Raw genomic sequence first — 15,063 nt, 5'->3', positions numbered from 1 at the left:
CCTATCAGAGACTCTGTATACCTGAAGAAGTGGGAATAATAATAGTACCAACCTCACAGGGTTGCTGTGTGAGGTTTAAACATGACGATGCTTCTAACATGCTTGGTAATGAGGAAGTAGTCAATGAAGGTTGTTTGTACTGGACCATTAACTATTCCAAAGCTAGCCTGAGCTATATTTTTCTGTCTCCAATTTTCTAAATGCCTCTTTCTACAGAATGAAATCTTTAAAAACCTAGCCTAAATGTAACCTTCTGCATAAAACTTTACAAGATTCCCCTATTTGGAAATGAGTTCTTTTTCCTGGGAACAACCGTTGTGCTTCACAAAGGGTACTTTCTAATTGTTCAGCACTATACTGTGATACCTGTGAATGTAAATTTTATCCTCCCCAAGGAGTTATTAGGCTCCTTGAGAGCATAATCACCTCTATTCATTTTTATATACTTCAGCCCCTATCACAGTGTTCTGTACATTCTAAGTGATGAATAAAGTCATCACCAACAAAATTCAGAGTAATTATTAAAGTAAAGAACACAAAGAATATGGGGAACACTGAACTCATCTTAGAGATGAGGGATCTTAAGACACAACTTGCATAAAAACCAGAAAAAGTTTTAGTTCATAACAACTAGACATTCATACTTCAAAAACATAACATTATAAGCAGATATAAAAGGTAAACAAGTAGAAAAAAATGCCAGTCCATATAACAAAGGGCTTTAATATTCAAAGAACTCATATATAAATAAGGCCTTTAAAAAATTATATAAATAATAAATATAAACAAAAAAGTTGACTTTCTTTAAACCACTATATAACTCAGGCTATAAAATATCATAATCTCAATTTTCCTAAAAACAAATATGAGACAGACTATCATAAACATGAAAAGAAAGACATAATCATGTTACATTTTGATGTATTTATGTGGGTGATATTATGGAAGGGTGACATTAAAGCCATTTATTTCCAATAGTTTTCTGACATAATTAAAACATTAAATGTACTGCAACAAAAATTATTTTAATAGAACTGAAATCAAACCAATGATGACCTAATCACATCTTAAATGGGCTTTTTTCTTCCCTGGGAAGACACTTGTGTGAGAATATATAGAGTATGAACTACCTATGCTGAGTGATGTTTAAACTAAGCGTACTTGATAGACAGAAATTACTATCACAGTTCCAAACTGGATAATGGGGATGGCAAGATAAATTGCTAATTTCATCTCTAGGTTTTACACTTGATCTTAGCCAAAAGGCCGAGAAGCGATCATCTCTAGGTTTTGAAGGTCAGGAGTTGGACTGCAACAGAAGAAATTTCCCACTAAATACTTCACAAATACCCTCCTCCTGAGAGACAAGCTTAGTCCCAAAGGAAACAGACAGAAAGGTGAAGTCACTAGCAGGGCATTTATATTTCACATGCAGAAACTGGACCACATCAAAGCTGGCAAAAAAAAGTCCTGTTTACAGGAGAAATTCAAGATTTTTCAGGTTTGAACATTGCTGATGACATTATAAATCAGTGTGTTACTTGGTGATGTATTTCAAGAGCCACAAAGACTTTTAAGCCCTTTGGTAGAGTAATTCTACTTCTAGGAATCCATCATAACGAACCACTATTAGCACTACTATAACTAAAATAAGTTACAGTTCAATCAGTTGATGAAACATTATCTAGCTTTTAATGAGAGAGGTATGCAGAAACAAAAAAAATGTGTTTACAATAGAAAGCAAATTAACAAAAATGAAAAGCTTCTAAACCATATTATAACTAGATTATGGAAACAAACAAAAACATACATTATACAAGATACTGGCCGGGTGCAGTGGCTCACGCCTATAATCCCAGCACTTTGGGAGGCCGAGTAGGACTGCCTGAGCGAAGGAGTTCAAGACCAGCCTGGACAACATGGTGAAGCCCCGTTTCTACTAAAAACACAAAAATTAGCCGGGCATGGTGGCACAGCACATGCCTGTAGTCCCAGCTACTTGGGGCTGAGGTGGGAGGATTGCTTGAGCTCAGGAGGTTGAGGCTTCAGTGAGCCAAGATCACACTACTGCACTCCTGCCTGGGTGACAAAGTGAGACCCTGTCCACATCCCCTCCGATTGATTCTCCCCCTCCCCCCCAAAAAAGATAGTGATTTGCACAGAACAAAATGATAATTTAGTCTCCATGTACACCTCAGAATTATTGCAAGAAGTCTATGAATCCCTGTGCACATATGCACCTTCTCATCAAACACTAAAAATACAATTATTATGGAACCACAATTTTTTTTATATTAACAAAAATCTGAACCATGGCCCAAAGTTGAGAACAAGACAAGGATATCTACTCTCACCATTCCTGTTCAACACTGTACTGAAGGTCCCGGCCATTGCAATAGGCAAAAAAAAAAAAAAAAAAAAGAATAAAGAAAAGAAAAAAAAGAAGCATGAAGATTAAAATGGAGGAAGTAAAGTTTAATATAGTTACTGATGACATAACTACTTATATAGGAGAACTTAAGGAACGTACAAATACCTAGTAGAACTAGTAAGTTAATTTAACAAGTCTGCAGCATATAAGGTTATTATACAAAACTCGTATTTTTATATATTAGCAACAAACAAGTAGCAGCAAATTTTAAAAACTCCATTTACAATAGTGTTGAAAAACATATAACACATTTAATAAAACACATGTAAAACCTGTACACTGAAAGCTAAAAGACACAGCTTAGAGAAATAAAAGATGACCTAAATAAATGCTGACATAATAAGTTCATGGACTAAAAGACTTGATAAATATTATTAAGACAGCAATATGACATTTTTTTTTGTCTCTAAAAAAATAGAGGTAAACCACAAACTGGGAAAAAATATTCATAAATCATATATTTGACAAAGTACATTTTTACATCTGCAGAATATATTAAAACCCCCAAAACTCAATAATAAAAGGGCAAATAATTCAATTAGAAAATGGCCAAATAATATGAACAAATATTTCACAAAGAAGATATAAAAATGGCTAGTAAGCACATTAGAAAGTGTTCAGTGTTGCCAGGGAAATGCAAATTAAAACCACATAGATCTTTCCACACACATTAGAATGGCTAAAAACAACCATCACCACCTAATGTCATATGACAAAAATGCAAGGTAACCAGAATTCTCACGGTGAAAGTGTAAAATGTGAAATGGTACGACCAGAGGAGTTCCAAGAAAACTGAACTTTCATCTACCTCATGACTTATCAATTCCTCTCGTATGTATTTTTCTAAGATAAATGAAAACAAAGGTCAAAGACAACAAAAAAACTGCGCAAGAATATTCACAGCAGTTTTACTCACAATGGCCAAAAACTGGAAATAAGCAAGGTTCATGTGATATTGGGAAATACATATCTGGCTTTCCTCCTGTTTCCCTGCAAAAAGCTCCTAAAACCCTTGGAATCTCCAGTGATAGATAAGAGTGTCTTTTGTATGACACAACTGGTAGCTGGGGTCCCCTAGATACCTTCAGGATAGGGGATGGTCACCAGAAAAACCAAACAAGTGACTAGAGGGGTTGTCACCTTCAGCTCCAGACCCCCAACCTCCAGGGAGGGGAGAAGGGCTGAAGGTCGAGTTGATCACTAATGGCCAATGATCCAATCATGCCTATGTAATGAAACCTACTAAAAACCCAAAAGGCCTGGGTTCCAATGAGCTTCTAGATAGCTCAACACCTGGAGGTTCCTAGAGGGTAGTATGCCCATGTAGAAGTTCCATATCCTTTCCCTCATATACCTTCCCCCTATACCTTTCCCTATACATCTTCTTCATCTGGCTGTTCATCTGTATCCTTTGTAATATCCTTTATAATAAGTGGATGAACATTAAGTAGATGTTTCCCTGAGTTCTGCAAACTGGCAAATTAATTGAACTCCAGGGTCATAGGAATCCTGAAGTTACAGGTCACAACCAGACCTCTCAAGTTGGGAGCAATCTTGTAGTTCTGAGCCCTCAACCTGTGGGATCTGACACTATTTCCAGGTAGATAGTGTCAGAAATTAACTAAATTAGAGGACACCCAGGTGATGTCTGCTGGATAATCTGCTGCAGAATTGACTGGTTGGAGGGGAGAAATCCCTACATATTTTGGTGACCAGAGGCCACGAAAGTGTTCTATGTTGTACTGAGAGTAGACAGTATAAAAAAGTTTGGTATTTCCTATATCTCTTAAATTTCATTAACAGGAAAATAGATAAGCTGTGGTATATTCACACAATGGAATATTACTGAGCAATAAAAAATAAGCTACTGGTACTTGTTACAACATGGATAAATCTCTAAATACGATGCTGAAAGAAGCCTTACACAGATGAGTACAATTGTATGGTAGAGGGAGAAAACTAACCTTTGGTAGAAAAAAATCAAAACAAGTAGTTACCTCTGGGAGGTTGGGGCAGTAACTGATCGGAAGAGGTATAAAGGAATGTTTTCAGATAATAGAAATGTTCCTGATCTCAACAGCAGTTTGGTTACACAGAAGTAGGTATTTGTCAAAATTCAGCTAATATAAACTTAAAATTTAATTGTTATGTAAATGTGACCTCAAAAGAAAAAAATCGTAAAGAATTATCAAATTGTAGTTAATTATATGAATGCTTAAGTATTTAGTGCAAAGTGTACCAATGTCTGTCTGCAATCTTCTTTGGAATGCATCAAAAACATAAGATGGGCCAGGTGCAGTGGCTCACGCCTGTAATCCCAGCTCTTTGGGAGGCCAAGGTGGGTGGATCACTTGAGTCCAGGAGTTTGAAACCAGCCTGGACAATATAGCGAAACTCTATCTCTACTAAAAATACAAAAAATTAGCCTGACCGTGGTGCTGCACACCTGTAACCCCAGCTACTTAGGAGGCTAACGCGCAAGAATCACTTGAACCCAGGAGGCAGAGGTTGCCGAGATCACACCACTGCACTCCAGTCTGGGTGACAGAGAGACCTTGTCTCAAAAACAAAACAAAACAAAACAAGACAAAAAAAATAAGATGGATGGATAAGTAGATGGATATGTGGAAAAACAGACAGAATAAAATGTTAATGATAAAATCTAGGTGTGGCTATATAGGAATTCACTGTAAAAATTTTTTTTCCAATTTTTCTGTATGGCTAAATTTTTTCATCATAAAACTGTTGGGGGAAACCAGGAACTAGTTGGATGTTCACAGAATATTATTTTTTATTTCTTTTTTCTAAGTTTTCTATAATATACTATAGTCTTTTTAAATATTTTTAAAAGAAAGCAAATTAATGACATTTACTAAAATAATCAAATATAAGTGATTTTAAAACAAAAATCTCATTTTAGATTCAATAACAGTTAAAATATTCACTATATTTGTTACACTGTCATACAATTCAGTAAGAATCTTTAAAAAATGTCGTTATGTAGCAAGTCACTGTTTTTGAACTAATTAAAAAAATTTAAAGCTAATTAAATATGCTGTTAAAAAGTTTTTTCTTTTTATGCCGTAAACTTCCCTTTTACTCAAAAACTTCCCCCATGTCATTCTGTTAATGTATACTCACTAAAAGTACATCATTTCTTAGATTTTAAGATTTTAATAACCAATAAAGATAATATTACTTAAGAAAGCTGAGTTGGTTGTTTACTTTCAAAAGGGTTTTATCTTTAGAAAAGCACAAGTTTTATGCCAGGTGCTAGTCAATTGTGTCTTGTTAATTTCCAAAACAAACAGAGGGGAGTGCCATGCAATTTCCATTACACACACTTCACCATTAGTATCAGGGTTTATTAGCTTGACAATGCTCCAGGAGTAATGGTTTCATTCCTCACTGAAATAAAATAATGTGCCACATAACTCAGCAATGCAGAACTTCTGAAAAATGTTGTCACATTAAACGGTCATATTTTTCAGTTTCCATTATGCCAAAACAAAGGCCATTTGCTGTAAAGAACTCACTCTGGATATGGAGAATTCCCACATGGGCCTCAGACTTACCTCATTGCTATGTCATATGATTCTGGATGAATACAAGTTTGGTCCAAAGGATTTGGCTTCAGTAAAACATTCACTGCAGTTTTGCTCTTCTTTTTGCCCTGCTTCTCATTTGTGACCTCAACGTCTGCTGAAGATGTCACAGCAACTCCTTGAATTTGGCCTGAAGTTTCAGTTTGCTGACTATATAAAACCAGAAAAAACCACATTTATGAAAAGGGGAAGGTTGGGCAGAAAAGTCTTCAAATTAAAATGTGCTTACTTCTCTGTCATACAAATATGCAAAAACAGCAACCAGATTTTGACCTTTCACTTCATAGAAACTACCACTTATTTGTTTAAATCACTGGGAAAAGGGCTTTCTGTTACTTAAAGCCAAAAACATTCTGAACTGATTGTCTGTATAATTGCCATTCTAAGAGAGAAAAGAGGAAAATGTAGGGAAACAAAATAATATTTCTCAGAGCTAAGAAAAACAAGCTCTCAAAAGAATCTATTGAGTGTAGAACAGGATGAATAGAAAAAGACTCATACTTGGCTTAGTGCAGTGGCTCACGCCTGTAATCCCAACACTTTGGGAGGCCGAGGCAGGCAGATCACCTGAGGTCAGGAGTTCGAGACCACCCTGGCCAACATGATGAAACCCTGTCTCTACCAAAAATAAAAAAATTAGCTGGGTGTGGTGGTGCATGCCTGCCTGTAGTCCCAGCTACTTGGGAGGCTGAGGCAGGAGAATCACTTAAACCTGGGAGGCGGCGGTTGCAGTGAGCTGAGATCCTGCCACTGCACTCCAGTTTGGGCAACAGAGGGAGAGACTGTCTCAAAAAAAAAAAGAAAGAAAAGAAAAGAAAAAGACTCATACTTGACATATCATGGATAAACTTTACAATATAAATAATCTTTAAAATTCTAAAAGGCTTTCAAGAGAGAAAATTAAAACATTACTTTAAAAGGATCTGGAATCAGACTAGCATCAGATTTCTCACTGGCAAACATCAGATGTCAGAACATAGTGGAACAATATCTTAAAGGTTCTGAGAGAAAATGATTTTGAATTTAGAATCGCATACCTAGTCAAATTAGCATTCAAGTAGGAGGGCAAATTGAAATCATTTGCAGGTATGTAAGGACTTAAGTACAACCCATACCAAGCTCTAAAAGAATTTCTTAAGGATTAATTCTAGCAAAAACCAATAAATCAAAGAAAAATGATAATATGAACTACAAAAAACAGTGCAGAAACCACAAAAACTGATTAAATTAAATAAGTGCTCATGAATGATGTAAATATATATACATTATGTGTATATACACATATATACATATATACATATACACTATATAGTATATATGTAGTATGTATAGTGTGTATATAGTGTGTGTATACACACATAGTGTGTATATAGTGTGTGTACACACATAGTGTGTATATAGTGTGTGTGTACACACAGTGTGTATATAGTGTGTATATAGTATGTACATACACACATAGTGTATATAGTATGTACATACACACATATAGTGTATATAGTATGTACATACACACACATATAGTGTGTATATAGTATGTACACACACATATAGTGTGTATATAGTATGTACATACACAGTGTATATAGTATGTACATACATACACATATAGTGTGTATATAGTATGTACATACATACACATATAGTGTGTATATAGTATGTATATACACACACATATAGTGTGTATATAGTATGTATATACACACACATATAGTGTGTATATGTATATATACACACATTTAAAAAAATATACATCTATAAGAATATATTTTATATATATGGAGGAGTGTGTATATATAGTATGTGTGTGTATGTATATACACATGTATATACACATGCATATAGTCTGTATACGTATATATAGGTTAAAAAACAAAAATATACTTAAAAATATTTTTATATATGTATAAAATATATAGAGAGAGCGAGAGAAAAGGAGGGGAGGGGAGGGGAGGGGAGAGGAGAGGAGAGGAGAGGAGAGGAGAGGAGAGGAGAGGAGAGGAGAGGAGAGGAGAGGAGAGGAGAGGAGTCTGAAACTAAAATCCCAGATCATCTTATCATGGGAGGCAAAGAGAGTTGAAGAGAGAAAGATTGGGAAGGATCCTGTTTCTAGTCTTCTCTAAGAGGACAGACACCTATTAACTCCAGAGGTCAGTCCAAAACCAATTTAAGGATGATCATAAGAATAGAAGATGTACAACTTTGAAATCACTAAGGAGAGATAAAGATGAGATGGGAAAACAAGGAGAGAAACAGAAAACTTATTAACTGATAAATCTAATAAATAGCGTAAAAGGAAAAGAAGAATCAGAAAGCATGATGGAGGGGCAAAATACATAGGAAGAATAAGCCCAAACATATAAATACAACAAATATGAATGTATTAATAACAGATTGAGTAAAACCACAAAATCTAGCTATGTGTTTCTAAGAGCCATATCAAAAATTAAATGTCATAGAAAGTATAAAAATTAAAAAAAACAGGCATATACAGTAACATTGCTAGCAAATAAATTTCAAAGCAAAAAACATTAAATGTGGTAGCAATATTCCATTCTGAATAAACCTATAGTTCATGAGATGTAACAGTCACAAATCTTCAAGTACCTAATTATCAGCTGGAAAAGTACAAGGTTTTAAAATAAGCTTCATCAATAAGACACTGATTAGACTAAATTATAGCCCATCCATACAATTAAATTTTATGCAGGCAATATAAAGAATAAAAAATTAGAAATCTATATGTAATAATTTGGAAAGAGATCCAGAAGACTGAAACAAATAAAGCAAGTTTCAAATAGTTGCAGAGCCTGATCCCTTGTGTATACATTTTTAAAATAATAAACATATACATACAAGGTGACATAACTGTAAATTTACTTTCTGGAAGCAACATATAAGAAACTTTTTCAAGTGAGACTTGAGAGGCATCTTTTACTTTTTGTTCTTTTTTTATACTGTGAGTTTTTTGGTGTTTTTTTGGTTTGTTTGTTTTTGAGATAGATAGGATCTTGTTCTGTCGCCCAGGCTGGAGTGCAGCGGCATGATCTCGGCTCACTGCAACCTCCACTTCCTGGGTTCAAGCAATTCTCCTGTCTCAGCCTCCTGGGTAGCTGGGATTACAGGTGAGCACCACCATGCTCAGCTAATTTTTGTATTTTTAGTAGAGACGGGGTTTCACCATGTTAGCCAGGCTGGTCACAAACTCCTGGCCTCAGGTGAACGACGGCTCCTGGCCTATGCTGTGAGTTTTCTAACCAAGTGTTCAAAGAACATATAAACTAACAAAAACAGAATCATTTTATCTTCAATTTTTTTCAATTGTGATTTCTAGGTTTCATGATCTATTTAGAAAGAATTTCCATCACTCTAATGCTCTGCAAGATTTCCCCATGTTTTCTTCTGGTGCTTTTACAGTTTTTTACTTTTTTTGACATTTAAATCTATGACAAATCTGTAATTTATCTGGGTATAGGAGTGAGAAGTGGGACTATAGCTTCCTTCACACATATTGAATTACTGGCAGTTGTCATAATATCATTTGTTAGATAATTAATCAATTTTACCCTACCATTTGAAATGTCACCTTTACCACAAACTAAATTCTAACTATGTTTTGGTGGATTTCACACCTTATTCTGTGCTATTCCTACATCAAAAGCAAACTGTTTAATTTCCACAGCTTTATAATGTATTCTAGTGAGGCTTAATCAGTCTTTTCCAGAATAAAGGTTATCTTCCATATGACCTCTATTATAATTTTGTCAAAATTACAAAGTCCATATGAATTAACCACGTAGTCCCAAAGTAGCAGATACGTAAATGTTCTTATTTCATGATTATATCATGCTAAGAAGTTTATCTAACAAGCTTTTGTGCTTTCAGGATTAGAAAATAAAGAAATTTAGCTCTTGATCCACACAACTGATAATCAATGCTTTGGTCCATTTTCAGTGAGGAGGGAGTGGGGAAACATATCTATGCTTAGGGAACAGCTATGTCAATATAAAGTGGTCATTTTGAAGTCACCATTGTCACCTCATCTTGTACCAGTCCTTCCCATTTGCTATGCCCTAATTGTGTGGGCCTTTGCCTCATTTCCTGAATACACCAAAGTTGGTCCTGCCTTAGGACTGTGCACACTTAGTGTTCACTTTGCCTGGAATGCTCTCTTTCTGATCCTTGGATGGCATTTCATTCAAAACTCTGCTCAAATAAGTTTTCAAAAAATAACGAATCTAAAGTAGTTGTATTACTCTCCTAAGACAGTGTCACATATCCCTGCTTTAATTTTTATAGCACTTCTTGCCATCTGAAAGTACTAATTTTACTAGTTTGCTTATTGCCTGTATCACATGTTAAAATATAACTCCATGAGAATCCGGAATTTGCTGACTTGCTCACTGTTGTATTCCCAATGCCTACCAAAGGACAGTCACTCAACACTTAACTGAATGAAGGCATGAACAATGGACACTTAGAAAATTTTACACTAATCAGTGGTAGGATAGGTAACAGTAACAAGAGAGGAGGTTGACAATAGAATCAAAGTGTATACTTATAATCACCTGCAAAATGTTCGGATATAATCCTGGTTGATTCTGATGAAGCCAGCACACTGTTGGAAGGATTTTGGGCCCAGTCCTTTCACTTTCTTCAGCTGTTCTCGGTTGATAAAGGGTCCATTTTTCTCTCGCCATTCAATAATATTTTTGGCCCTGTTGGCATTGAGTCCTGCAATATGCCTAGAAAAAAAAAAATAAGCAAACTGAAAAAAAGATCTCATCTGAAAAGACAATGATATAAAACATTTGTATCATAAAAACGACTGCAATGACATATCCTCATACATCTAAGTTAAGTTAATCCAAAAGGGAGTTAAAAAAAAAACAAAAAAAAAAAACGGAGAAAAAAAGAGTTGTGCAAGAGGAAAGAAGGACAACAGAATAAAAAAAAAATGACAAAACCAATAGCTGTCATAAAGATGCTGGTAAGAAGGCTAACACTGATGCAAGAAAAAAATGTTCCTTAGTTTTTCTATACTATTCACATTCCTTATGTTTCTGGATAAAGTAATAATTTTGCCTATTTTTTTCAGCATACATACAAAGTGAGTTAGAAGAAGTTATAATAGCTACAACTGTGTTGTACTACCTTTTTTGTGTGTTAGCCTGTTCTCAGTAATATAGAGCTGAACTACAGAAAGGCCCTTATCTATAATTGTCATGGTTAGTATAAATTATATACAAAGACTATATCATTAGGTAGTTTGCTTGGTGTTAAAAGATTATTTCAGAGAATCTCAACTCTATTATGAAATTCCATATTTGAAATTATGAAATGTTTGTAGATGTGTTAGAAAATCAACAACTTAAAATGTAAGGGATAGTTTCTGCTATACCTGTTTCAGTGAAAACGGTCCAGATCAGGGAATTTCATGCTGCATTAGCAGACTTGTGTAATAAATGCAAAACTGTGAACAAAAAAGCAGCTCTTCTAAAACCATGGGGGAAAAGAAGATTATATAACATGTGATTATAGTATGATAAAAATTTTGACAGGTTTCTTGTGGAATCAGGGTAAAAATATGGTAACCATAACTTGAACCCTCAGAATTTATCTTTTGGTTACTGCCAGGTTTGACAGATGCATGCAAGAGGCTTAACTAGTGAAAAATCTCTACTCTCATGTGGTGGGAAACAGCTCTTTTCCATGTTAACCTTATTTAAATTCTATTAGCAACACTAATACACTCAATGGTTACCATATGCTCTTCACTTTAGACCTGCAATATTAAAAATGATAATGTGAATTGTTATAATTCTTTTCTTAAATGATGTCTTCCCCTCTGATTACTTAAAGCAATGTATAAACCCATAGATGTTCTCTACTTGACAACTTTATACACGTGTTCCCTTCTTCTAGCCGAGTTTGGACTGGATAGCCAGTTAAACTCAAGATTCTGTGATCTTCAGCCACATATTTGTCTCACCTTAACAAAACTTCTGAACAGATGTTAATATCCACTCCCACAAAGCTGACACATTCTTCTACAACACTGTCCAGTGTTGCCTTGAGTAAAGTCTGGGATACGTCATGCTGAAAAGACAAAGATCAAATATTAAAAGTGAAGGAGATGTAGTTCTTGGACTATTCCATTACTCTGCCTATATTACTGGTGGTTAGCTAACACACACCATGGTAAATTTCTTCATTCCTCTTAGACACACTGTTAGCAGAATTAAGCTGAAGTCAAGGCATCTGTGGCTTCTTACTCTTTAACCTATGCATATATACCTAATTTGAATATAACAGTACCAGTATTTTTCCCTTGCCTGAAATTGTGCCCAGAGCAGTGGTTCTCAAACTTAAGCTTGCATTAAAATCACCTGTATGGCTTGGTAACACACCCACATCCAGATTCCTGATTCAGTAGGTCTAGGGTGGGGTCTAAGAATTTGCATTCTAACAAGTTCCCGGATAATACTGTGGCTGCTAGATCACAATGAGACATAGTCTCTACCATTCATGCACGGCCTTACAGTGTTATGGAGAAGAAAACATGTTATAATAGGAAGCAGTAAAATAACAGTAAGACAGTAAATCAAACTCGTTTCATCAAATTGAAGACACTACTGTTTATATGAAGCACCATTTTATATACCACTAAGGAAGAAAATAGTCAATTAAACCATGACACATGCTTTCTTACTGCTTACATTTTTTATTTATTTTTTAAATATTGAAAGAGCTCTTTAGACTTATTTAGAAACCGTAAGAACCATATATCATGTACAAATAAGAAAATATAAGCAATCTAAACTGGCTATAAGCTATTCCTAAAATTTCTTCACATTCAGTGTTCAACTCTTCTGATCAGTTTTATATTCAAAATCATAGGTGTCAAGGTTTTCCATGCAGTATTGTTTTTTATACTATCAAGATCCTTGATAACGTAGCATTTCTTAAAAGAGTAATCCTCTGTTGTCTCTGGGACTTTCAAGCTTCAGATGCACATTCTTACAAGCTTTGATGATAGTAGCACTATCTTAATCTTTTTATTTTATTTTATTCTTATTATTATACTTTAAGTTCTAGGGTACATGTGCACAACGTGCAGGTTTGTTACATATGTATACATGTGCCATGTTGGTGGTAGCACTATCTGAATCTTAACAGAGGTTATTAACAGAAGACATCTTGGACAGTGACAAAACTCCTTTTCTGAAAGGTCCTTAAATGGTTTATTATTCAATGGTTTGTTAACTAAAACAGTGAAAGGTGTGCAGTTCAGTCATGTCTCTAGGATTAGCAACCAAGTTCATGTGGAAACTACACCATGATTTACCACAGGGACAACAGCAACTGTAGGACACCATTAAATGTAAGCTGCATTCTGATTTCAGAGGTATTAAAATGTCAGAAAATGGCCAGGCGTGGTGGCTCACGCCTGTAATCTCAGCACTTTGGGAGGCCGAGGTGGGCGGATCGCGAGCTCAGGAGATCGACACCATTCTGGCTAATACGGTGAAACCCTGTCTCTACTAAAAATACAAAAAATTAGCCGTGCGCCGTGGCGGGCACCTGTAGTCCCAGCTACTCCAGAGGCTGAGGCAGGAGAATGGCATGAACCCAGGAGGTGGAGCTTGCAGTGAGCGTAGATCGTGCCACTGCACTCCAGCCTGGGTGACGGTGTGAGACTCCGTCTCAAAAAAAAAAAAAAAAAAGTCAGAAAATGAGCATCTTACAATTGATGAAATGCAATATTTTAAAGTATTTGTTGACTAACTGAAGCTAGGTTACAACAATGAATACATTCGCTATTACTCATAATTCTAAAATTAATGATCTGTGGGACAGGAGACTTCTCTTTACCCAACATCAAGGAAAACAAGGAATATAATCTAGTAGAGTCCCCAAGTATTGTGATTACATTATTACCATTTAATAACAGCAGAAGCTTTTGTTCTGGAAGACTGAAGGGTACAGGAGCACTTGTGTATTTCAGAGATAGCTTATTGGTAACTAGCCAGGCCGCAGCTAAAAATTTTGGATGTCGTTTAAAAAATCTAATAAGCAAATATCACCATGAAAAAGATCATAAAGTAAAACCTTAGATCTTACTGAGAACTTGGTTACTCTGAGCCACAGCTTTTAAGAAGCTAGTCTTTTGTCTAAGCAGATGAAAAGCAGCAAAATGAAAAGGGAACTTTTTAAAATGGGTGGGTAGGAGATAGTATGGCAATGTAAAGGCAAGCACAATGATAGCAACAAGAAAAAATATCTGAGGAACACAAAACTACAAACAAACCGGAAAAAGGAAGAATAATCGTTGAGAGCCATTAGAATAAGGGAAACAAGTTGATACAGTACTTCCTAGCACATCAGATGCTTAGGACAGCTAAATGAGTAAGCGACAGTCTCTGCAGCAGATTATTTTGGTTGCCTATCCTAACCTCTAGTTGTCAACCCCTTCTCCTCCTTTCAAACAGAAGCCTGACCGTGTGTCTAGCATTTATCCCATTTCTGCAAGGCCATATGCTTTGGAAAAGCTGGTCCCACCTCCCACAGACAATGGTGACTGGTTAAAATCCATGTTTTTCAAACTGAGGGTTATGATCAATTAGTGGATCATAAAATTAAATCAGTGATTTGCCACCGGCATAAAAAAATAAAGGAATAGAGTAAACCACATAGAGTATATTGTATATACCCTTAACATCGAATGAACAATAGAATGAACAATGCAGCCAATTGAGACTATCATGTGAGAGGAATACAACATAAATTGGTCAGGAATAGGTATTTGGTTCACTGATAACTCATTTGATCTTCTGACATGGATGGTCAATTTGACGATAATGAAGAGGTTAAAGAGTAATACTGCAGAGTTAAAAGCAAAGCATGTGAGAAGTTTATCTATCGGCAAAGAGCTGATTCTTTCAACCAAGTTTAGTTACAAACTTTCAGTGTATTTTTCAGAAAGAATGTTATTGAGTATAAAATTTTTCAAATTCTCAGCAACTGTAA

The 15,063-nt window shown here is 35.4% G+C and overlaps 1 protein-coding gene across 1 annotated transcript in view; it reads right to left on the bottom strand.

Annotated features, from left to right (window-relative positions):
* SRBD1 (S1 RNA binding domain 1) overlaps positions 1–15,063 on the bottom strand; it is a 230,130-nt gene that overhangs the window by 18,436 nt on the left and 196,631 nt on the right. The window contains exons 17-19 of the mRNA XM_008976238.5: positions 12,026–12,132; positions 10,602–10,778; positions 6,007–6,186 (exon numbers count right to left, since the gene is read on the bottom strand). Coding sequence (XP_008974486.1) covers positions 6,007–6,186; positions 10,602–10,778; positions 12,026–12,132 — 464 coding nt within the window. The remainder of the gene's footprint in view (positions 1–6,006; positions 6,187–10,601; positions 10,779–12,025; positions 12,133–15,063) is intronic.

Source organism: Pan paniscus, chromosome 12 (genome assembly GCF_029289425.2).
Source record: "Pan paniscus chromosome 12, NHGRI_mPanPan1-v2.0_pri, whole genome shotgun sequence".
Classification (NCBI taxonomy): Eukaryota; Metazoa; Chordata; class Mammalia; order Primates; family Hominidae; genus Pan; species Pan paniscus.
The sequence above is the reverse complement of the archived record's forward strand: the minus strand, read 5'-3'. Positions and strand labels throughout refer to the sequence as shown.